This window comes from Rhinolophus sinicus, chromosome 10 (genome assembly GCF_057876585.1).
Source record: "Rhinolophus sinicus isolate RSI-liver-muscle chromosome 10, RSI-T2T, whole genome shotgun sequence".
Classification (NCBI taxonomy): domain Eukaryota; kingdom Metazoa; phylum Chordata; class Mammalia; order Chiroptera; family Rhinolophidae; genus Rhinolophus; species Rhinolophus sinicus.
In genome coordinates this window covers 5,404,452-5,427,406 of record NC_142510.1, presented here as the reverse complement: position 1 = coordinate 5,427,406, position 22,955 = coordinate 5,404,452, and the positions used below count along the sequence as shown (strand labels likewise).

Genomic DNA, 22,955 nt, shown 5'->3' with positions numbered 1-22,955 from the left:
AGAAACTCAGGTTCAGAAAACCACTAACAGAAAGGTCTGGGCGTTTCTTTGTAGAGAGGCCGCAACCAGGATCTCCCTCCCCCAGGCCCCGCCTGAGAGAAAGGGCTCCACAGCTTCCACAGAGGGTGGATAAGAAACCCTGAGAAGGGGTCCAAAGTGGTTAGAGGAGCCAAGCTCAGCATTACAAGACCTGGGTCCGAGCTGAGTGGTCTTGGTAAGCTACTTAACCTCCCAGAATTCCAGTTTTGCCATTGTCCAATGGGAATGCCTACTGCTGAAGGTTGTGGTGACAGCTAAGGGAGATGAGTGACATTAGGTGCTTTATGACATGTAAAAAGCTGCGAAACTGAGTTATAAACACAGAACACAGAGCAGTTAACTATCCAGCAAGAGTCCTACAAAGATACCATTCTCATCCATAGCAGTGGATTCAAAAATCTTTCAATGAAGTTCAAATTGCTGTAGAATTTAAGCAAGTTGATGTCCATCTCCAGGGATGAAATCTATGTGACTCAATGCTGTTTTCAGTAGAACAGATGAGTTACTAGCACGTCTGTCCCAGGGAGGTCCTGTGACCTATGACAAAGACTGTCCCTGACCTCGCTTTGCTCAGGCTCCTCTGACCCCCCTTCTCCACTAGACCTTGGTGTTCTCTGTCTGTCCTGTCCTCGCCGAGTCCAGTCTTAGCAAGAATCTTGGGAAGTCAGCTTATCGAGAACCCCCAGCCATGCTCTGAGTCCTCAGCCTGCCTTTAGCAAGAACCCTCTTAGTTCGGTTTGGCTGGAATCCCTGCCCCATGTCTCCTCTTGGTAATTTTCCGTCCACCGACGCCCTCGCTCTGCTCCTTGACTGTAAATCCCCACTTGTCCCTGTTGTATTCAGAGTTGAGCTTCATCTCTCCCTAGTGCAGTCGGGTGGACCCCACTGCAGCAGCCTTGAAATTTGCTTTTAAGCAGGGGCAGAACAACGTTTCCCTTCAACATCTGAATTGCGTTGACCGTTGTCATTTTGGGGGTGCCAACATCCTTTAAGAATCTTAACCAGTCAACCATAAAATGCTATTACATATAGGCCAGATTTTTTCCCTACTAACCAAATACCAGACTGCTTTGGAAAATGTATGAATACTTACTTTAATTAATGAAAATGACCCACTGATGCCCCCACCCAAGCCACCCCGTGTCACTCCAAGCTATGTCACCTAGAATTTCACCATCTTCACTGTCTTTCCTCTCTTACCATCACCACCTGCTCCAAGTTTGAATCCCGAGGCTGGGTGAGATTCGGGCACCTCCAGGAGACGCTCAGGAGCTGACAGCTGGTTCTCATGACTGGCGGGGGAAAGCCGACCTGGAGGGCAAAGCACCATCAGAGGGAGAAGTCAGTGAGAGGAGCGGGCTTTCTGGAGCAAGGACAGGGTGGTGCTTACTTACTTTTCATGTCATTTTTTAACACTACAATCCTCTTATGACCATGTCCTTTTATCCAGACCACCTGCACACAAGACATACTTCTGGTTAGGCAGGGACAAGGAGGGGACATAAGCCCTACAACTCAGGATTAATGGGACCTACTGAGTCTGCTTTAAACATTCTATAATGTAGAAACTGAATTAATGCCAAGAAAAAAATATCTATGCTCTTTCTTTACCTTTTAAAGCAACAGAGGCTGGCCGAAACAGGTCCCTTATAAAAAAGCTGTGTAGTCTAAAAATCCTGAGATTCAGCTTTAAAAATATTCTTTATGGCTCTTAAAAAAAGACTGTCTCCCCACACCAGTTCTGGTCTATAAATGAAGAGTTCTCCCATGAGAGCCCTTACTATTTTTTCCCAGAAACTAAACACACCCCACAGAACTCACGGAGCTCGCGCAGACCCCTCACTCTGAGCTCCTTCTCCTGGTCCTTAAAGCAAACCCTCTCTGGAGTGTTGCTGCTCCCCACCTCCTCAGCCGAGGGCTGGCCCCTGCCTCCCCACACGCATCTGTCACCAAGTGGCCCTTCCCTACTTCCTCTATTATGTCCACTCAGGCTCCAGCCCTTCGGCACTCTCACCGCGACCTTGGCAATGGCCAGGATCCTGGCCGGGCTCCCCACCTTCCCCTCCTGTTTCTCTCAGCTCTACCATGGACAGCAGTGATGGTGGTGCTTCCCACACGCAAACCTGAGGCTCCGCCCCTCGCTCCCTGTGGAGTCCTGTTCCTTCCCTGGAGGAGCAGAGCCGTCCATCACTGAGCTCTTCCCTCACTGTCAAGCTCCAGCACGGTTTTTAATGCTGGTTTTTAATGTCACTGCTCTGCATCTGCTCACGCTGTCCCCTCTACCCAGACCACCCCCGCCCCTCTTCACCCCCTGGCTAACTCCTACACATCCTTGACCACTCCACTCCGGGACCCCCTCCCGCCCCCCGCCTGGTGGGCTGCACTGACGCTGACTCCTCACCACCTGCTCAGGTGTCCGCCTCTCTGAGACCCGACACCTTTCTGAGGGCAGGGACTAGGACTTACTCACCTGGCGTGCAGGAAATGAGTGAAGGTTTGCAGAAGGCAGGAGAAAGGCTAAAACTCATTCATCTCATGCAAACAGTATGTTCTGAGAGGGTGTGTTCCCCATGCCGGCCCTTTCCTCACTGCTCAGGAGAGGGAGCCTCTGCAGGAGACACGCACCTGTGGGATGGCTCCCAGGAGCTCCTCCACGCTGCCGTAGCCGTAAGTCTTGGGCTGCAGTGCTTCTCCGACATACTTGCTATAGGCCACGGAAAATTCATGAAGGAAAAGCTGCTGGTAGTGGTAAGTGTGAAGTAAAGACCGCACGTTCTTGGCAAACAAGTACAGACTGGTGAGCTGCACACACTCTTCTGTCTTATCATTAGTGAAAACCTGGTCCAAGAGGAAATGCAGCATTAGATACTCCCACAGTGACTGGCCCTGCCCCCCACAAGTGAGGGCCTCCCACAAGCTGAGAGTGGCAAGGTGCCAGGTCAACCTGAAAGGACAACAAGCCGAGGAGGAGGAGGAGGGAGGACTCATTCAAGGACCTCCTCCGAGAGAAAGCCGAAGCCCTGAGCAAAGCTGAGTGCTGTGTGCAAGTCTAAGCGGACGGCGGTCTGGAGAAATCGTTTGTCAGAAAGGAAGGCAGCTGGCAAACCTGGGATCTCAAACCAAAGCGAGGCGGTGAAGAGGGGAGGTAAACCGGCCTCAGACCTGAGGACTGAGCCCACTGATGTCACCTCCCAAAGTGGTGTTCCAAGGAGCACGTGACGCACGATGATAACACTGGCGTTCTTAAAAAAACTTAAAACCCCAACCAACGCAGTCAGGGCAAGACTGCAAAGCTCCTCTGTCCTCAAGTAAATTAAGCCATTGCTTTGCCATAAACCTTGTCTGAGTCTTTCCTGGGCAGCGAGGATCTGCCAGCGGAGGGGCCTCCCAGCCTCAGCCAGCCACGGACAGGCATTTGGGCTGAACACGCCTCACTGCCTAGAAGCAGTGCTCACGCAACAGATGAGTAACGGAGTTCAGAAAACATGGGGTTTGCTATTAGGAAAGAAAGCCAGAGACGGGCAGTAGTGAAAGAGGTAAAAATCGATTGGATTCAGGAACTATGCGGTAGGGGAAGAGGAATAACCTCAGAATAGAATTGGGCTCAATTCCAAATACAGCTCACTCTTGAACGACATGACATGGGTTTGAACTGCGCATGTCCACTTATACGTGGATTTTTTTCAATAAATACCTGTACTGTTTGATGCGGAAGGACACTTTATAGACAAGTATAGGGGACTTGAGCATCTGTGGATTTTGGCATCCTGGGTAGGGGAGGGTATCCTGTATCCTGGAACCAATCCCCTATGGATACCAAGGGACAACTAAGATTTTGGGGAGTCAATGTTATATGTGGATTTTCAACTGCACGGCGTGTTGATGCCCCTAACTTCTACATTGTTCAAAGGTCAACTGTACAAAAAATAAAAATGGGGATTCACAGCCAAGGCGGGTGGAGGACGTTGATGGATGGAAAATTCCTAAGACATCCACTACTAACTGTCATTCAATCTGAGGTCTAGTCCAGAGGGAGGTTCGGGAGTCTGACTAATGTTTGGCCAAGGTGAGAGTTTTTGTCAGTATCTTTTAGTTACCACCAGTCACATGGTTATATGGGGACACTGGTACATCATTCTCTCCGTACGTTGCTGGGTTTTGTTGGTTAACATGCTGTTTAGAATCATTTTCTGTTGGGGGACTATACTGGGCTTTTGGTATTCAAGCTATTCTGGCTTCATAAAATGAAGTAGTGAGCTTTGTGTCTTTTCTTTATGCAACCTAAAATGCTTTTTAAGAAGTTGGAGTTATCTATTCTTTAAGGGTTAGTTGAACCCCAACTGTTAACCCATCTGGTCCTGGTGCCTTTTTCAGTGGCAAAATTTCAATGATCTTTAATGTCTCCTTTGTGGTAATTGGTCTAGTTTTTACCTTCGTTAGTCAATGTTGATAGTTTTTTCTAGCACCTCATCTATTTCTGTAGTATCCTCTTCTGATTCTTCTAATCTTAAAGTGCCATTCTTAAAAGGCTCCTGGGTGGCCGGCCAGCCAATCTTCCTTTCTGCCCTGTGTCTGGCTGGTAAGTCACATGAAACCACCCCCTAATCCCTCTAATTCAGGAAGAGGTAACAACAGTAGCAAAATCTGGCCTGGTGCAGGACAAAAGCACCCCAGGTCAAGAATCAGGAGGCCAGGGCTTCAGGTCTAGCTTGTCACTCATTTGGGCAGGGAGCCTGCATCTCCCTATGCCTTGGTTTGTTCAACTATAAAATGACCGATTGGTCCCTTCCAGCTCTTCGTCCTCTAATCTGGACCATGAGGCAATCCAGAAATACCCCAATTCAAAGTCAGCACTCGTACCTCAACTAAGTAAGGCAGACTCTTCAGAAGTTCGGTCAAGGTCATGAATCCATATTCACGGGGGTTGAGAGGAGTGCTGTGGAGGGCTTCATAATGTCTCTTGAGCTCATCCACAGAAAGACAGGTGGCCCCTTCCCAAGACATCAGCAACACCAGCAACTGGGCAGTGAGAGAGCGCAGGGACTTGCGGTTGATGAGCTGGATCTGTTTGCCGGATTCCATGTCAGCCACCTGGGGAAACAAGAATTCAAACTCATCCCAGCTCGAGAGACAACCTGGGCCACACCCAGCTCAGCTCATTTCATTCTGGGTAATGAGACCCATAGCGGGGAAATCTCTCGTTCTTTCTCTTAAACTGAAGTCAGGGGAGTGGGCTTGCTTTGAGCTTCTTGGGGACACCACACCAACACTTCAGGTGAGCCTGAAGCAGAAACAAAACCTTGTTTACCTTTATAACATGGCAGAGTTTCTGTGTTAAAGCTGACACTGAGCTGACATCATAGTCCTGGAGACGAAATGTGTAACCAAAAGTTTTGGCATATTCTGTGAGCAGATCTGTCATCATAAGGCAGTTATCTTTCTGGGACCGGAGGAGCTTAACAAACTGGGCGGCCAGAGCTTTGAATCGTTCTACTTCTGTCAAAGTGAGGATTTTTTCTTCTCCACATTCCAGTACCTTGGAAAACACATAGATAATGAGCCAACAACGTTCATTCTCTGATAGAAATATTTCAAAGTTTCATCCTATTTCATAACTCCCTACTTTTCAGGAAAAAAAACATTTCCCCATGTATTGTTCGGAAAAATAGACTTTCGTCACTTACTTGTAGAATATCAGGTATGGCTTCAAAAAGTTCAAGTAGTTTGGTAAACCCATAGTATGCGAGTTTGCACTGTCGGCCAAAGTGGTGATGGTAGGAGGGGATGAATTTATTGAAAGGCATCCGGAAATGGGGCTGGTGCCTCAGCAAATCAACAACATCCCGGGAGAACTGTTTTGTCCTTTCTATTTCATCCTGGGTACGTTCTTCAACGGCAATAACAGAAGACAGAAATCACAACCTTCTCCTCATTCATGTTTCCTATTATTACTGTAGTCGGATGCACAGATTGCAAAAGACATCATCTTTGCCTTCCAAGCACATACCTAAAACACACATACTCTTCTCTCTTTGCTGATGGTTTCAACTCGCTCAAGAGCAGAACACCAGGAACTCTTGTTACTATCATGGTAGACAGTGAAATACACACACACACACACGCACACACGCAACTTCATCTTATAAGCTAGCCGCCCTGCCACCCCCGCCCCGTCTCCCACTTCCACCCCATTATGTGAACATGGCAGACATACAGCTCTCAACTGAATAACTACGGCACAAACAGCCACAGACAGGCTGGAGAGGCATTTTCAGAAAGTGCCGGTTATATCCTTTACGCCCCTTAAAGTGAATTCTTAAAAACTAGCTGCTTTTCTTCTCAACACATGGCTTCACCGACTCTGAAGGACCTAGGATTCGCTACAGAGCAGAGCAGAGCAGTCTTCATACTGCACTTTCCGTGGAATCGTCAGGAACCACAGAGGAGGAGGGAAATGCTTCCTCTGTATGGCGCCATGTTCAGATAACCTGAGACAGACCACTTTCTGCCAGCAAATTCCAGTCTGTGTACCTCTCCTGGGGATACAGATCACCATTTCGTTCTCTTGCGGGGACAAGCAAATAGTTGTGTCTGGAATCTCTGACAGGATGTCCATCAACTCACAGACCCCATATTCAGTGACTTCCCAGTCCTTTGAGAAACACCTAGATTTAAACCATGGAAATAAAGAGTGAGACTTGCCAAAATAACTTTGTAAGTTTTCCAAAAGAATGCTACATAGGAAAATTAGGTAATTATTTAAAATTTGGGGGAAGAAAAGCTATTTTAACATACTTGCTTCCATTTTGGTTTTCTTCTTCTCATCAACTCACCAGTGATAAGCCTGTGAGAATTCTCTCACGATGACCTGTTTGCTGGCCTGGGACTTGAGAAGTTTTAGTAAGTCCTGAGTGAAACGCTTCACTTGGGCCCTGTGTGTAAGTGTCAACAAACGTTTGGAGCCCATTCCGAGAATCTGCAAATCAAACACTTGGATTAATTATACTCATAAGACCTTGGCAGATATTGACTTTCTCGTTGCTGGCTCTTCTCTTTCCTGTTACTGCCTCAGAGAACAACTCCCTTTATGTATGATATCTGCATCCTGCAACACAGGTAGATCAACAAACTGTAAGAGATCTAAACAGACAACTGCTCAGGGGCCTGGGACCTTTTGTTTTTTGCCCTGCACACTCTTCCCAAATAGTCACAAGTACAGAAACGAAAAGCATATTATGAGCTTGGCCAAATAATTTTGCCTCTAAAAGACAGCTCCAGTTTTTCAGACCATTTTTACAAGTGGGAAACTGTTTTACAAGTGGGAAGCTATTATGACTGTAAATTCACAAAGACTTGCTGGAAACCAACGCTAGGCTCCAGCCCTATAACTGGTCTGCACTTCATCGATAAGAAAGGTAAGGCAGTTCCTATGCAATAGTGAACAGTTCTGGAGCGGGCTGTGCTAGGAAGAAGGTCAGTCTACAGAGATTGGAAGGAAGATGCCCTTCGGTGTTCTATGGAGTTCCTTTCAGTTGGAAGCTCGTAGCTTCCTGAAAAATTAAGAAGCCACCCTATGTATGTTTCCTGCACTCCAAAGAAAGCTTGTGCAGGATGTTTTGCTCTGCAGTGGCTGCTTTGGAATCAGTCAGGTTACCAGCTTTCCTGTCTGTTTGGCTGAGCTGGCCAAAGCCAGGGAGGAACAGCCCTGTCTTTACACAGTAACCCCTTCGCACTCCTTACCTGCAGCACATGAGGTACTGCCTCTAATAATTCAATCAGCTTGGAATATCCATAGTCTGATACCCGGCACTGCTTTGCAAAATGGTGGTGATAGGATGGGATGAAGTTACTAATTGGTATGACACAGGATGGTTGGCTCTTCAGTAAGTCAATCACTTCTCTACTGAACTGGATCAGCTGGGGGTTACCTACAGGACTTTTAGAACGCAGAAGCCAAGGGTCTAGAGAGTGGAGAGGAAAAAAGAACATGCATAAGACAGAAAGCATGACTTCATCAGCGGAAAGAAAGGTAGCTAACCTTGCACTCCTTCACGTGGGCTCAATCATGACCACGCAGACGAGAACAAACAGCCACTTTCCTTCTCAGCTTCTCTACTCAGGTATCATATCATTAACAGGCGAGCCCCACTTATTTATGGGCTGGCAAATGCTTTCCCACTACTTGTCAAAGTAGCCAAAGTAAAGCATAATTCACTGGGGTTAACTTAAAGCAGAAGTGAAAATACACAGGAAGTTTCCAGCTTGTACATTGGTTGTATTTCAAAGATCCATTTGTAATTTGGTCACGTGGAACATACTCTCCCACGGTAGCAAACTTATAAATGGTCATCAAGCAGGTAGGCCAGAAGACTCTAATTAACCCACAGAGCATCTGAAAACACTGCCCAAGGAAACCATGGAAAACAGTGCAACATAATGATATACAACTAAGAAACCGGTTTTACATTTATTTTGAACGTTCACATAATTAAGAAGTTTTAACAGCATAACATACAGGACCCAGAGTAGTGTAGGACTGAGGGGAAGGGCAGGAGGAGGTGTGTGAGAGGCTTTGTACAAAGAGAGCTCCCTGATTATTACACCTTTCCTCCTGTCAAGCAGGGGAAGAGGGGGAGGGAAGGAGGAAGTGTTGAGGGATGAAGGCAATACTGTGAGGTGCAGTTCACAGGTAGCAGGATTAGACATCTGCAACGCGGGGCACGCCCAGAGCTCAGAAACTCACCCAACTCCAGGTGCAAATGTCCTGGGCTATTGAAGTTAAATCTGTTTGCACATTTATTAAAGTCAGAAATGTCGACCAAAATGAATTTCAAAAGTAAATCTGCATTCAGAGATATTTCCTTCAAATACTTGAAACTAAAATTTTAAAAGGCCAGTCAATGGACAAGTTGCAAAGCTTCACAAAATCAGGTAGCTAGAGAGATTTGTAACTGTGGAATTTGGGTTTTAAATGTTTCCCATAATTGATGCTAGTACTTTGAAAAAGTCTAGTTCTGTTAAACCTTCGCACTTGAGAGAGCAGTTTTTAGATCAAAAGAGATGCCTATGCTGCTTCCCGCTTGGCCAACACTGCTGCTGCTTAAGGGAACAACCAACAGCCTCTTCTGACCTGGATGGAGGCCCTGGAGGACCAAACACTGACACCCACCTGTGTTTGGAGGTGGGGGCTTGTTGTGAATCCACTTCACGACTTTGACACCATTCTGTGCAGTGGCGATGTTGACACCTGGAACACAGGTGATGAGGTGTTCTAAGGGAACGCCCCCTCGGTTTTCCTGCACTACTTCCAGTTCACCAAACTCTGCAGCGTAACAATCTGGAAAGCTGAAGTAAGAACAAAGGTTAATGAAAATAATGGACAAGCAGAGCGCCTGCTAAACAGAGGCCTTTATGTAAATGTAGCCATTGAGAAATACTTCGTTTCAATGGCCACAATCTGGGTTTGGAGTTAAAATGAAGGTCCCAGGGAGTCAATCACTGGGAATTTACCTCTTAATGCATTCTGGTGGTACTGGAAATCCTGGGACAGTTTTCCAGCAGAGGGAATTAAAAATAAGGCACCTGGACTCCAAGTGAGTTAGCCCTCTGCTCCCGTGGATGGCAGGCCTCGAGGCCACTCAGCCCTGCTCTGGCCCTGCACTGCCTCCAGGTGGGCATGGTGCTGAAAGGGGATCTGGCAGAGCGCTGTTCTCGCTCAAATTCTGCCATCTACAACCCTCTGCGGGCCGTACACCTCCTGTCGCACTTGTGCACACTTCTAGCCCAGCCCTTAGAGGAACCTCTTCTGTGGAGAAGAAACTGTGCTATTCATGGTTTTGTCTCAAAAATTCAGCACAAACAAAAATTTTCTTGTTGAAATACTGAGTGAATGGATCCATTTCAGATATATTTTAACTGGCGGCAAGGCTGATGACGTTAGGATGAAGTGTTTTACGATACTTGCTTGGGGACAGGTGTGGACAGACAGGGCAGACTTCTGTAAGGAGGAGAACTATGGCCTCGTATCACAACGGTTTTGACACGCTCACCTTAATAATGGTACAGTGCCCTCGTGTGTCTGCAGAAGACTGTGAACCTGGGGCGCAAACGTCTTCAGAGAGAGAATCACAAAAGGAATCTTGTAACAGTCCGGATCAAATTCATGTTCACTGCAGAAAAGAGGACAAACGATTCGTTGACATTTCCTAGTGGTCTGAAACGTTAGCAAGGTAATTCTGACCAATATTCCACGGCCATGTACAAAAGGATTATTTCTAGAGAGAAACAGGAAGTCTACCTGAAATCCTTACTGGAACAATGTTGTCTGCAGACAGGCTCATGATATTCTAACTCCTCAAATATAATTGGGCTGCAGTTTGTGGAGGAGCCGTCATGGGACTGGGAAGACCCCAGCGGGCTCTGTCGAGCCTGGCTGCTGGGTAAGAGACACACCAGTCTTCCGTTTCCGTGTTCACGGATTACGACCGTGTCTGTTAATTTATATAAATCTGACACATTCAACTTGTGTCCAAACCTAAAAGCATGGAGAAAGAGACGGTGACTTAGAACATTTTTCTTTGATTCTACAAAAACCCCCGTCCCGTTCACGTAAAGGGCTTCAACCAAGAATGGTGCCTCTGTCTCTGCACAAGTAAAATTGGAATAATCCTGCTATAAATTCATTCAGTAGGAACCAGTGATGCCTGGCACACCTTCGAGGCCAAGGGCTGTGTCTTCCCAGCTCTGCATTCCAATGACAGAGCCCCAGCCTGTCACTCCATTGTCACTAGTTGAGCATCTACCGTGTTGGGAATTAACACATGCTATCAGGTCAGACCAGTTGCACAGCTTACAGTTTAGAAGGTGCTCAAAAATGTTCACTCAAATAACAAAACTAGTCAGTCAGAGAAGAAGGTAAGTACAGTTTTGGGGACTGAGGTCTCAATTTGCTAAAGACGAAGTAAGTTGTTCAAATGTGTACTCAAATCGAAGTTTAAATTGGAACACCCTGTCTTTGTTTCCTTTCCTCCACCAGGCTGGAAGCTCCTTAAGGGCTGCTACTGCAGTCTTATGCCAGTCACCAAGCAGTATTGGAATTCGGGAAGTCACCACTCAGTAACGATGGATCAATGAAAATAATAAACTTAACTTACTTTTTTTCATAGATATCTGTAAATTTAAAAAGAGGCAGACAACAGGCGGGAGCGTCCTGAAGAACAGACATTGTTTCGGCACTGTAACACAAAATTTTAATCAACCACAGAGCAAGTGCTGTTGGAAGGCAAGTTGTAGTTTAAAAACAGAGTACATACAATTAACACAATGTACATGCAAAATAAATTTATCAGCTTCTGACACATCAGAATTTATTTTCTGGAAAAATTTAAAGAAAGGACTTTAGGGACGAGGCAATTGAAGAATATGAAGTCACACACTGGGATTTTTCTCCGAGTCAAGCGTAGGGCTTTCTGCGCCTGTGTGTCAGAAAGACGCACTACTCAGGAAGACAAACACATGCTAATTCTGAGCAAAAGGCAGAAGAGCTGGAATGTCTCCTGCCACACTGTGGTTCATATGTCAGAAATATGGGAATGGAATTTCTGTCGAGGATACAAAATTGAATGCGGTATCTTCTCAACTATGGTTTTAAAAAACAAAAAGGCACCAAAAAACACTCAAAGGGAAAACAAAAAGCCAAACTGTTCAGAGTGATTGGCTTTGAGCCATAGGATCACAGGTGATTCCCCCCCCCCCCCCCTTTAGCTTCTTTTGCTTTTGAACTTTCCAAATTTTCTTCATTAAGAATTATTTTTATTCTATGGGAAAGAAACACAATTTTAAAAAATGGTGAAGTACACATCAGAGAGAAGATTTTTGAGAATCCAAACAGATATTCAGGAGTGAGTCTTGTTACACTAGTTCCCCCACAACAGGAAGAGCCAAAAAAGAGCCAAAGCTTATTCTGAATAAAACCATCACCAGATCCCTAAGATTGATACAGTCACAATGAGATTTACAGGGCAGGGTGTCTTTGACATTATGGATATATGTGTAATTAAGAGTGTGGAGTTTTGTGAAGCCACCCTTTCTAGACCAATCCACCTTCTACTAAGATTTGAAGGTAATATTCCAGACTTCCCAGGCTCATAAACTTTTATTCTCGAGGTCTACTATTTTTAGAAGCTGCCTGAGTAAGTGGCGTATTATTTCACTAAGTGCCTGCCAAGTTTAGGCTGTACTTCACCTTCGATTAATGACTTGAACAAGAGTCCAATTCTTCTACCTAGTTTATTTCTAACTTATAGCTTATTTCTATTTCTGTCAATTCAGAAGAAGCATTATTGCATATGAAATCATCACAAGAGGATAGGGAATGTGACAAAATCTATTTTGATTAGTTACAAAATTGTTTCAGGTCCAAAATGTTATTTCCTGAAACAAATGGTTTGCTTGTTTATTTGTTTTTTACCTCAGTAAAGAGAGTGATTTATTAGCAGCTCCTGTGGCAAGTGAGACCAGGATCTTCTTGCTGCCAATTTTGTATCTGTGGAGGCTGTTCACCGCACTGATTGCTTCTTGTAAGGTTTCCATCTGCACAACAGCCTTGAGCTGATAATCCGTGTGGGGGCTGAGCTCAATGCTCTTCACCTACAGCAGCGAAAAGGAAAACGGAATGCTTTCTCCCCGAACCTTGTCATCTCAAAGCAGAAGGTGAGCCACTGAGGGACATATTCGTGGACTTCAGTGAAGTGAGGGAACTTGTCTGAACTCTGCCCTTCTGCCGACCAGATCCTGAGTGACCAACCTAGGATGGGTGACCTTCAGGGACAGGACACTGGCCTGGCTTGCCTATGTGCTCTGGAACACACAGCTCTCTGATGCAGGCTCAGAGGGGTCTTTGGGGTCTTCTCCAGACCCTGCAAGAACCTGGGGCATAACCATTTTAAGAAACTGGAAAAGGTGCATATTTTTTTAGCAAACTGCACCTAAAAACTGAATCAGATATAGTAAGATGTTAGGAAAAACAGCCAACATTATTTTATAAGCTGATTTCCAGATCTGAGCAGCCAGAGTTAACTAAAACCTATCAATATTTTACATCCCAAGGTGCCATTTAAATCTGTGCCCACGACCACAGTGCTTCTCTGGTAGGTTTCCCGCTTTCTGGGGCTGTGTGCTCAACACTGGATGTGTGGCCCCACCACGAGCAGACAAAGGAAAAAGGAGAGAGCTTACACTCGTTCAGTGACACTTACCTTCTGGCAGTGGCTATGTGTGCGGAACTAAGTCCTCTCGCTTTGAAATGTTAGCAAAGGGTAAAACAAAGGCCAGAACAAGAAAAGCTTACCTTGCCGTGCCTGGAAAACGCTTCCTGCATGAGCTGCTGCAGCTCCTTCCGGGATAACCTGTAGTCTATGTTGCTGACCTGGATGTCAGCACCATTTGCAAACGGGTCTGGGCCGTCGGCACCGATGCTCGAAGTTGCAACGTTGAAAGCAAGTGGGGAGGCTCTGTTTAAAAGATTTGGAGACATATTCCTGCTTAAAACATACATATTATTTGTTTAGATATCATTCTGTTTATTTAGTTTATATCATTTAGGCTTTGTTTGAAGCTATACATAGACCTTGCCACAATACAATCTGTTTAAATGTTTTTATCTGAAATATATACTGATTTAGATGTATTGTCAAAAGTATTACGTATCTGTTGATACCATATAAATGGCCATGCAATTATGTAGTGTCAAATATTCTTTCACTGGATTACTTAAAGCTAAAGGCAGAAATTAGAGAGAGACCCGATGAGTTTATTTTCTACTTTGGGCGTTTATTGTTAGGGCATTAGCTTGTATTCCAATGCAAGTCAGGTAACCTCCCCCGCCTGTGAAAAAGCTAGGTCCTCCTGCTCACTATCGCAGTCCTTCTCCACACAAGGAAAGGTTCGGTGTGAATTTTCACATGGAATTTTACAGGAGCAAAGTCACTTCCTATAGTGAGTCTTCAGCAACTCAGTAGAATACACTGCCAGGAGGAGCTCACAGGATGCAAAATGGCCTCATGGCTCCTTCTGTCTTCCAAGCCTCCAGATTACTACTGGTAATTCCAGAAAAACTACTCGGGGTGAGTTTAGAAAGCTCAGATCAGGTAAGTGTCATTACAGTGGTTTACAGAGACCCTTACTTCTGTAAAAACAGCTTCCTGTAAGTATCCTATGATTACGAATAACCAGTGCATGTCCAGTTTGGGCCTTTTCCTCAACACGATGAAGCGAAGGAAACGGTGAGGACATCTTAACGTGCCTCCCATCGTTGGCCAGGAAGTCGAGGACAAGCTCCTCTCTGGCCTCTGCTTCCCGATGCCCATGTGGAGGAGAGGGAGATGGTGAGAAGCACTGCCTGCAAACGTCAGGTAAGATTACCTGAGGAAAGGGGGCTGGCAGGGGAGGGGTGAAGGACTGCTCTTTTACTTTATGTGTTTCTGTATTGCTTGAATCCCTCTAAGCAAACGTCATCCTTTCTGTTGCACGTAACCACCCCATGGATCACGAAGCTGGACTTACCGAGACGACCAAGACGGAGATGTGAGCAGAGGACCAACCTGCCTTGATGCAACCAACTTGCTAAAAGCAGATGGGCAACTCACTTGGAACAGAGTCCCCTCTTTGTCTTTTTTCTCCACAGGAGAACTGGTAACACTTCGGGCACTGAGGTTCTCTTTTCTAATGGAGGGAAAACCAAAGGGGAAAAAGGTCATTTGCTTTCCCTCACATTGGAGAAGCAACTATGAGAACGAGTAATCCAACCTACTTCAGATTGGTTTTGTAAACGGAGTCTGCCATCCCGGAGTTTTTCGGTGTGGGTGCTATAGCACTCGAGTTTCTATGAGGAGGTGCCACCAGCCTCGGGTTACCCTGCTGGGGCTCGCTGTTCCTCGTGCCAGTCTTTGGCTCCATGCGGCACAGCTCCTTAAAAGGGACAAGCACAGTGGAGTTTAAAATTTAAGTACCCAAGGTGTGTTAGACCCTGTACAGGAATCACTTGACTTTGAGTACCATCAAAAACAGAAGTAAAGAGAGGACACACCAAAAGCAAGAAGGCATACAGAACACAGGGCCAAAGAAACCAAACCTACCAGGAACTTCAGAAAGCAAGAGGTACATCAAAATTACCTGCAAACTTTTCACATTTGTGATTTTTATAGCAGATCCAGAATTTGCCTGCGCCCCTTTTCCAGGCATGGCTTTGGCACTGGCAGGCTGTTCACTTGCATCTCTGATGAGGCACAATTTTGGATTCTTAAGCTTTTTGGGAGACTTTGCTTTCTCGGTAACTGCACTTGAACTCTTTGTTTCACAGAGCTCTCGATGTTTTGGAGTAAATGACACGACGATCCTATTCCCAAAGACATCTTCGTTTTCCATTCGCTTCTGAGCCCGCTCTGCACTGTCCTGGTTTACGAAGCGGAGGACGGCACTGCAGCCGGCGATGCTCAGTACTTTGCCGCCGCAGTTATCAGACAGGCGTCGGAGCCTGTTGCTGACGCTCTTGCCGTCTTTATTTGCTGGTAGGTTATAGACATAGAGCAGAGTGTGGCACTGCTGGTACAGAGGAGAAGGGTTACAACAGGTCACCACAAGGGCACACGCTCAATTACAAGTCAGAAGAACAGGGAGTGAGCTCTAAACAAGCCAGCTATCCTGGAGGGGAGGGAATCATGACTTAGACGGGACAAGAGAACTGATTTAGACTGAAAAACATAGGACAAGAGAAACATAGCTGAAGTTATCCCTCTAGGGAATGAGCTTAGTGAGATTCAATGTTCTGAATAATGTCTTCATTTTTTGTTGTTTGTTTGTTTTGGGGAGGGTGTTTTTTAAGCGTAAGGAATAAGGATCTCCATAGTGGACAACCTTTCACCTAAAATACGACCTTTGACCTACAGGTCTTCTAGATTAGAAAAGTGAGTGCCAAACAGAAGCAGAAAGGAGAACTGTAGCTACAGCCAAAGGACTAAAAACCTAATGAATAACAACAAAAATGAATTAGGAGGGTGGCTCCAAAGACTGAGATGGGGCCTGTGCCTGTTACTCCTCAGGCCACACTCTGCTGTCCCCAAATGCAGCTCGCCCTTAGCCTGTGATTAATCTTGGCTTGTTTGGGGCACTGAGGAATGCAGGAGCACTAGCAGTGCAAGAGCTCGGATTGGGGGCCGGGGTCTAGTCTCTGCTCTGCTGAGCTCAAGCTGTGTGACCTCCTCCTCCTGTGCTTCCTCCTCCCTACAGTGAGGTTGTTGGATGAGACAATTTCTCTAAGGTGCTTCCATAACTCTCAAGTTACTTAACTATGTTCAGACTGCACTTAGTGAAGGGCACTGCCCACTCTTCTGCTGGATCCACACCACAGCCCATTCCAGTTACTGCTTCTGTCAGTTACACCGATACCTTCCAAACAGCTTAGACACAGCTCAGCACGGCAGTAAACATCCTTACCTCAAATCTAGACTATCAGAAACGCTCACCCTGCTGGAAGGATGTGCACAATCTCCTATCAAGGTGCAGCAACAACCACTTCTCACTGGCACCTGCAAGGCAGCGCATGCAGCTCCAGAGAACAGGCTCAGAGGCCTGCTGGAGGGAAAGGATTAAATGCCTCAAACGGTACAATTCCTGTCTGACTCCAACCACAGCAGTCGCTACCAACTATCACCATATTCTCTGCCCACAATACTTGGAAGCAAAGGGATTGATGACTCTTATTCCATTACTTCTATCCATCTAACATGAAGCATTGCTAGTTTTGGAGACACTGACAAGTGGCTGTTAGTGAGGGAAACCTGAAAGTCGATTCTCTGTGATATTTTGAAAAAGAAAAGCAACATTCATACATATCAACTTTCTGTATATTTGTAAGAGAAGAACTGAAGGTTTCTAAGTCTTAGTTCAACATCTGGCCAGCGTCCTACAGAAAACAGCATCCCCCACCCCTGGGCCTGGAGACCCCCTTGTTAAGGGCTGTCTTCTGCCTCCCTAATCAAACATGAGAACACAGTGAAAAGAACGCAAACCCACTTACTGGCATTTTTAGTGGTAACCTGGGGGGCAAGTCGGAAATGAATTCTTCAAATCTGATCAGCTCATTAGCATGATGCAGGAGAGCTTCTGAGGCCTGGTTTTTATGGACCAAGATTATGTGGAAACCATGCCTGTGTCTCAGGTCACTAAGTTCCAATGCAAAGTTGACATCAGCTGAAAGAAAAGGCACAGCCCAACCCCATCCCAAACATTAGAAACACTTGACAGAGACAGACAACTCTGCTGACACCCACTGAGAAGGAAGGAATGGCTGGGTGATACTCAAAGCTGCTTCCCTCCCTTTTTACAATAGAAGCTCATTTCATTATCAGAAGAATTAACACAGTAAGACAATTTTTTTCACACACTTATACTGAATCCCAAGACACATGTTAGTTACTTCCAGTAGTAACAGGGAGCAAATATTAATATTTTAGGGATGTCACCTTTGGAAATTACTCAGATTTATAAAATTAGCAACACTGGGCCCAGGGTGAAGGCAAAAAAAATTCCATTTTCTTTAATAAATTGGCCCCACAAGAATCCTTACTCAAGTTCCAAGGAGAAAATACAGAAATCCATGTAGACCCAATTTTTTTCCTAAACAGTTTTCAGAGATAAGCACAAACACACCCTATGTATGTCAGCTTCTTTGGGGCACATTTCCCTTTACCAAGTTTTGTTTTAGCTTCTAGGACAATTCCCCCATGGCGAGTTTAGCTGAAATGAGCAGAAGCTTCCGCACTTACTTGACACAAGAACCACAGTGGCGGGAGCGGTGTGTGTGTTTGCAAACCTTCGGAGACTCTGGCGGAGTTTGTCATCAGCAGCATTCTTGGCAGTGGCATTGATGTGGGCGACGGTTACCTGCATTCGCATGTAACAAGGACAAATGAGCAAAAAGGCTGCGGTGAGTACATCACTACACATTCTGCCTACATCTTAAGAGATCATCCTCGAGGGAAGAAACTCAGTGTTATTACTACAACTGAGGAACAGAAAAAAAATTACAACCAAATTCCTTAATTTCAAATTTGGTTCTCCATCTTTTGTCCTCTGCTTTTGCACTTCATCCATCCCCCTTTCAGAAAATAGGTAGAGAAAAGAAAATGAAATTTCAAGAAGTTAAATGAGCCCTCACAAAGTTTTTGCCAACAATTTGGGACTGGCAGAGATTTGATATATGCGTAAGGTAAGATTTGGGGCTGCCTTTGATGTTATCTGTCTATGTTATATACATCGTCTGTGGCTTTCAGGATCTGGGGTTAAGGGGTGAGAAAGGCAGGCATCTACCCGTTGGGAGCTAAAATGTGTTTATTCCTGTTAAAACTATCAGGCTCACATCTAACAGCCTCCAAAGCAAGGAAAGGTTTGTTTTGAAAGGTGCCTCAACCGCATGTGCACACGCACACACACACAGGATTTATTAGTATTTATGAAGAACATAAATACGTAATTTAGGCAGCACTGTGGCATATCAGTGGAATTGTCTGAGTCCAAGGAGCTGGATGCTAGTTCCAGTTGAAGACAAGATACTTGGGGTCAATCTGAACTTAAATCTTAGTTTATCCACTTACTGACCCTGTGATCAAAAAAAAAAAAAAAGCCCTGCTTAACCATGTGGAGGCCTCAGTTTCATTTGTAAATTTCAAATAATAAATCATATAAGCCTTGTTCACAGAGCAGTTATGAAAATCAAAGGAAATGATACATACGTAACCATTATACTGGTTTGGTAGTAGTCACAAATAAGTAGCATGACTGCAAAATCAGACATGATTAAATGATTCTTAGTATAGCAGGCCTTCGAATAATGTCATTTCGTTCAATGTCATTTTGTTATAACATTAATGAGATGCCGTAGGAACCTAACTCTTGTTTATATCAATTAGGTAAAACTGGTTTCACTGTATGTCATTTTGCTTAAAGTCAGAGAACCTATTTACAACCTTAAGTGAGGACTTACTGTACTTTAGAAATAATCTTTTGCTTATTTCCTTTATTTGCAAACTTAGCACAAATACCTATTATTGAACAAATTTGGAATTGGAATTCTTTAAAAAAAAATCACGTGTTTATTCTTCATAATAGATTTAAACTCTTTTTTTCACCTGACAGTTATTCAGCTCTTGAATAACTTCTTTGTTTTCTTTACTGATGTCACACACACAGATGAATTCAGCTTCTCTGTGGCCTTTGAAAAACTTCTCACGGATTCTCTGTACAACAGCAGTTGCTGAGCGGCCAGAGGGAACAGAGCAGTTTTCAATATCCCAAAAAACTCCAATGGGGGGTAAGTTTTCCAGCACCTGTCCGGCTAGTGCAACTTCTGGTGACCCTTAAGAAATGTTAACACTTTCCGTTACACATAGTGAAAAAGAAATGGCATATTAAATACAATGGGTAGCTACCTGTCATTCTTAATGGCAGAAAAATGAAATTATTGATGGATGTTAACTGTAAGGATACCAACCTCACTGGTTGGCCTAATAAAATAACCCCCAAGTTGCCATAGTCTCTCTAGTGAGTATTCCTATTTTTCAGGAGAGAACAGATCTAAAGGTCAAGTTACTTTAAGCCCACAGTAACTCCATCGTAAAGTGAAGTGCGAGCCATCTCATGCTGAGCAGGTATGTCTCCGAATGTCACACACAAGTGACTGGACGCTGGGCCCTTTCATGCTCCGCCCACGCCTGCCTACCTACTCAGTGTGGAAGAGGAGAGAAGAGGAGACAAAAGGGGAACTTCTTGCTGTCCTTGATTTTAAATGATTTTTAATGCATTCACATCTGATTTGATCTTTTAAAAGTGTTTATTTTTTAAAAGTTTCAAAAGACAAAATATCATATTAACTACTTTGGGGGGGGGATGACCTTAGGTTTTTGAATATTGTTTTTCACCACCCATTATTAAATCTTTCTAAATACTAAGTCCTTCCAGGGAGTATACAATTAATAAGTGTGATTATGAACCTAAGTTGACACTGAGTCCCATCCAGCACTTAGATCTCCTAGCATACCCTGCACTTTCCTACACACAGCTTCTGATCTCAAATAGCCTCAGCCCAACATAAAGGGCAAATGACTTACTTGTCTATAAAAATAAAAATATTTTTACTAAGTGATGGGAATGGAGACTTACATACACATAGTAGCTTTAGAACCACAAGGAATCTTCTAAAGGCTATGAAATGCAGTTAGTATCAGTTATTGAAAACTATCCAAATATGCACATTGTATACCATGTTGTCATTTACCAAATTTCGAAGCAGCTTTGCCTAGACCGGTCGCCAGTGACAACGGGGTCTCCTTCCCTGATCCTTTGGCTCCGCAGCCGTTACACAGAGGAACAGTGACAGGTGCAGTTTGCGCATTTGGAGGTGGTATATTTGGCCAGACTTTAGCAGCAGCGATTATACTATTTCTTGCCGGCTGTTTTAAAATTTTTTTTAAAAAAGCAGGTTTCAGATATATCGTTTCAGAACCGAGAGTTATATACAACTGAAAACACATTCTAAGTGTTTCTCCTTTCCACCTGCTAACCTCTGATAAAATGTCTTTTCAAATCATCTTTCCCAGAGCTATTAGTTATCAATGAACTCATTTCAAAGTTGACTTGAAATGATCAGGAAAGACTGTCACGTGATCAGCCCTTTACATTTTGGGGCACGTGTCTGCCACAGTGGAGACCTAGACACACTTTACATAAAGGGAATTAAAGTCTTCACTTAAACACAGGTGTGATTGAGGCCAAGTTTCAAGCTCCCCAAATTATTACAAAAGGACAACATGCATTTACTGACATTACATGAGTAGGTCCGTGTATAGGGTGTGTGTTAGTTATAAGGAATCACAGTCGTGCTCCAGCCTTCCAAGACAAAACAGAACGTGAGGCTTTGCCGAACTAGGTGCATGTGTGAGTGACAGGTTTGTGACAAGAGGCCAGAAGAGCATAAAGTACATAAATAATCACTCCCTAGTTTTCTAAATGGTCCCTCCCCCTTTACTGTTTGCTTCTTTCAAGACCAGAAGTTACGCTGATGGGGAGAAAGCTACATCACAGGAGGACCTTCAACCCCATGCACCCAAAAGGATTTTCAAGGTATATCTGCTTTTAAAAAGTCATTTCTCAAACCTCGGCTGCACTCAACATGTGAAATAAAAAGATACCAACCTTGTTTAGACAGTCTTCGCAGTACAGGGAGCCCTTTAAACACACCGGAGGGACCACATTTAGGTGCAGAGACTTGGTGCATAGGTGAGGCACTAGCTCCGGCTGTGAGACGTGCTCGTCCAAATGCCCCGGAGCCCCACTTGTGAAGTCAGGACAGGGGAAGTAGCCAGTGGAGGTGCAGCCCTGGAGAGCCGGGAAGGGGTGCAGCTTGTGCACGTTCCCATGGCACGACTGGAAGTGGAGCTTTCCACAGCAGGGCAGGTGTTGGCAGGAAGAGAGATTACTTTCTAGACACATGCCGGGGAAGTCACTTGCAGTGCCGGCCAAACTGTTCCTAGCTGGGGTATTCTGGAGTGAAGATGCAGACTGGAAAGCAAAGCCTGACCCCACCTGACACGTGACTGTCCGGCTGCTCTGCGAGTCTAACAGTGCGCCCCTGTGAATCAAACTACCGGTTCCTCCACCACCGCCACCGCCACCGCCACAATGCATGGGTGAAGTGGAGGGTTCATTAGTGCAATGAGCACAGCAGCTTACTTTGGGGACAGCTGAAAGCTGTATTTTAGGTTGCTGAAGAGAATGAATATCTGGAAGTGGGACTGCTGGAAAAAGCGCAGAGCCAGCATGAAGGGGAGATGGCACGTCCTTTAATTCCACAGCAACTTTCTTGTTCTCCATGTAATCTTTCTGAGAAAAGAAAACCAGGGACTTCTGGTTACATCCTACTGCATTCAACCGTGGAAACAGTGTTCAGCCCTGTTTACACCACCTGATCATGACCAAACAAAATGGAAAGGCAGCTAAAAGCAGAGCCATTCTTCAGGGATGTCTGCAGGAGGTAAGCATGGAAACAGACAACTGAAATGAAGACTGTTCTCCCTGAATTTTAAGAGCCTGGGGAGAGGTCTTCAGCAAACCTGGTTAACTACCTATGCCTCAGTTACTCCCTCCGATAACTTCCCCTTGCCTCCCAGTGTCTTCTGAAGACGACATAAGTGGTATGAAAATAACGCAGTCACAAACAGCATTCAATAAAGATGGCTCACAACCAAAGTGCTCTGAGGAAAATACTTAATAGTTCCTGCAGTCAGATCACAAGCGGTTTCAGTACGGTCCTCCAGAGAACAAGATTCCAAACATTAGGGATGAGTTCAGCCATCTGTGGAAAGGTCTGTAAATGTGGTGCTGATGGCATTTAGCAAACCCTGGGATATCATGACCTACAGTCATAATGCCAATAATTATTCTGTAGCCAGTGAAAAGAATTACAGTAATTAGAAAACTATCCGGGAAAAGGTACAAAAAAAATAGTTTGTTATATGCCTCCAACATAGACACAGGAGGCCAGTATATTTATAAAGCTTATAGCATGGCACTGGTGTCAAAGGCCTGGGTTGGCATGTGATACTCATCAGTTGTATGACATTGGGTAAGTTCCTTAACCTCCCCACACTGCCATTTCCTCATCCTTCAATTGGGAACAGGATGTACCTCCTACAGTTGTTAGGAGGATAAAATGAGACCATGCACATACAGCTTTCAGCAGAGTACCTGGCCACTGAATGGAGATCCAAGCAATCAAGAGCCTCTATGGGCTGGCGACAGGCACTATTCAGATGAACAGGATGCCCTTATACAGGGATTGAGACATGCTCATCCCTCAGAGCATA

At 44.9% G+C, this 22,955-nt stretch overlaps 3 protein-coding genes across 9 annotated transcripts in view; 2 read left to right on the top strand and 1 right to left on the bottom strand.

Annotated features, from left to right (window-relative positions):
- The window catches only part of BMERB1 (bMERB domain containing 1), a 95,810-nt gene extending 84,623 nt beyond the window's left edge, over positions 1–11,187 (top strand). The window contains exon 6 of the mRNA XM_088801231.1: positions 11,075–11,187. Coding sequence (XP_088657357.1) covers positions 11,075–11,172 — 98 coding nt within the window. The 3' untranslated portion in view covers positions 11,173–11,187. The remainder of the gene's footprint in view (positions 1–11,074) is intronic.
- MARF1 (meiosis regulator and mRNA stability factor 1) overlaps positions 1–22,955 on the bottom strand; it is a 32,257-nt gene that overhangs the window by 4,511 nt on the left and 4,791 nt on the right. For 2 of the 3 annotated variants that reach the window (XM_019710364.3, XM_019710366.3), the window contains exons 3-25: positions 21,286–21,972; positions 20,369–20,543; positions 19,224–19,450; positions 17,862–17,979; positions 17,114–17,286; positions 15,211–15,639; positions 14,849–15,006; positions 14,602–14,760; positions 13,388–13,550; positions 12,509–12,687; positions 11,193–11,273; positions 10,337–10,573; positions 10,089–10,208; positions 9,209–9,384; positions 7,780–8,000; positions 6,873–7,015; positions 6,571–6,704; positions 5,724–5,926; positions 5,348–5,575; positions 4,900–5,130; positions 2,665–2,877; positions 1,434–1,494; positions 1,240–1,350 (exon numbers count right to left, since the gene is read on the bottom strand). In XM_019710364.3, the coding sequence (XP_019565923.2) occupies positions 1,240–1,350; positions 1,434–1,494; positions 2,665–2,877; positions 4,900–5,130; positions 5,348–5,575; positions 5,724–5,926; positions 6,571–6,704; positions 6,873–7,015; positions 7,780–8,000; positions 9,209–9,384; positions 10,089–10,208; positions 10,337–10,573; positions 11,193–11,273; positions 12,509–12,687; positions 13,388–13,550; positions 14,602–14,760; positions 14,849–15,006; positions 15,211–15,639; positions 17,114–17,286; positions 17,862–17,979; positions 19,224–19,450; positions 20,369–20,543; positions 21,286–21,972 (4,627 nt within the window). The remainder of the gene's footprint in view (positions 1–1,239; positions 1,351–1,433; positions 1,495–2,664; positions 2,878–4,899; positions 5,131–5,347; positions 5,576–5,723; positions 5,927–6,570; positions 6,705–6,872; positions 7,016–7,779; positions 8,001–9,208; positions 9,385–10,088; positions 10,209–10,336; positions 10,574–11,192; positions 11,274–12,508; positions 12,688–13,387; positions 13,551–14,601; positions 14,761–14,848; positions 15,007–15,210; positions 15,640–17,113; positions 17,287–17,861; positions 17,980–19,223; positions 19,451–20,368; positions 20,544–21,285; positions 21,973–22,955) is intronic. The other variant, XM_019710365.3, reaches the window with a different exon arrangement.
- The window catches only part of NDE1 (nudE neurodevelopment protein 1), a 45,294-nt gene continuing 41,622 nt past the window's right edge, over positions 19,284–22,955 (top strand). For 4 of the 5 annotated variants that reach the window (XM_019710373.3, XM_019710369.3, XM_019710368.3 and 1 more), the window contains exons 1-3: positions 19,285–19,405; positions 19,657–19,742; positions 21,136–21,213. The gene's annotated coding sequence lies outside the window, so the exon portion shown is untranslated. Of the gene's footprint in view, positions 19,406–19,656; positions 19,743–21,135; positions 21,214–22,955 lie in introns of all 5 variants that reach the window. The other variant, XM_088801230.1, reaches the window with a different exon arrangement.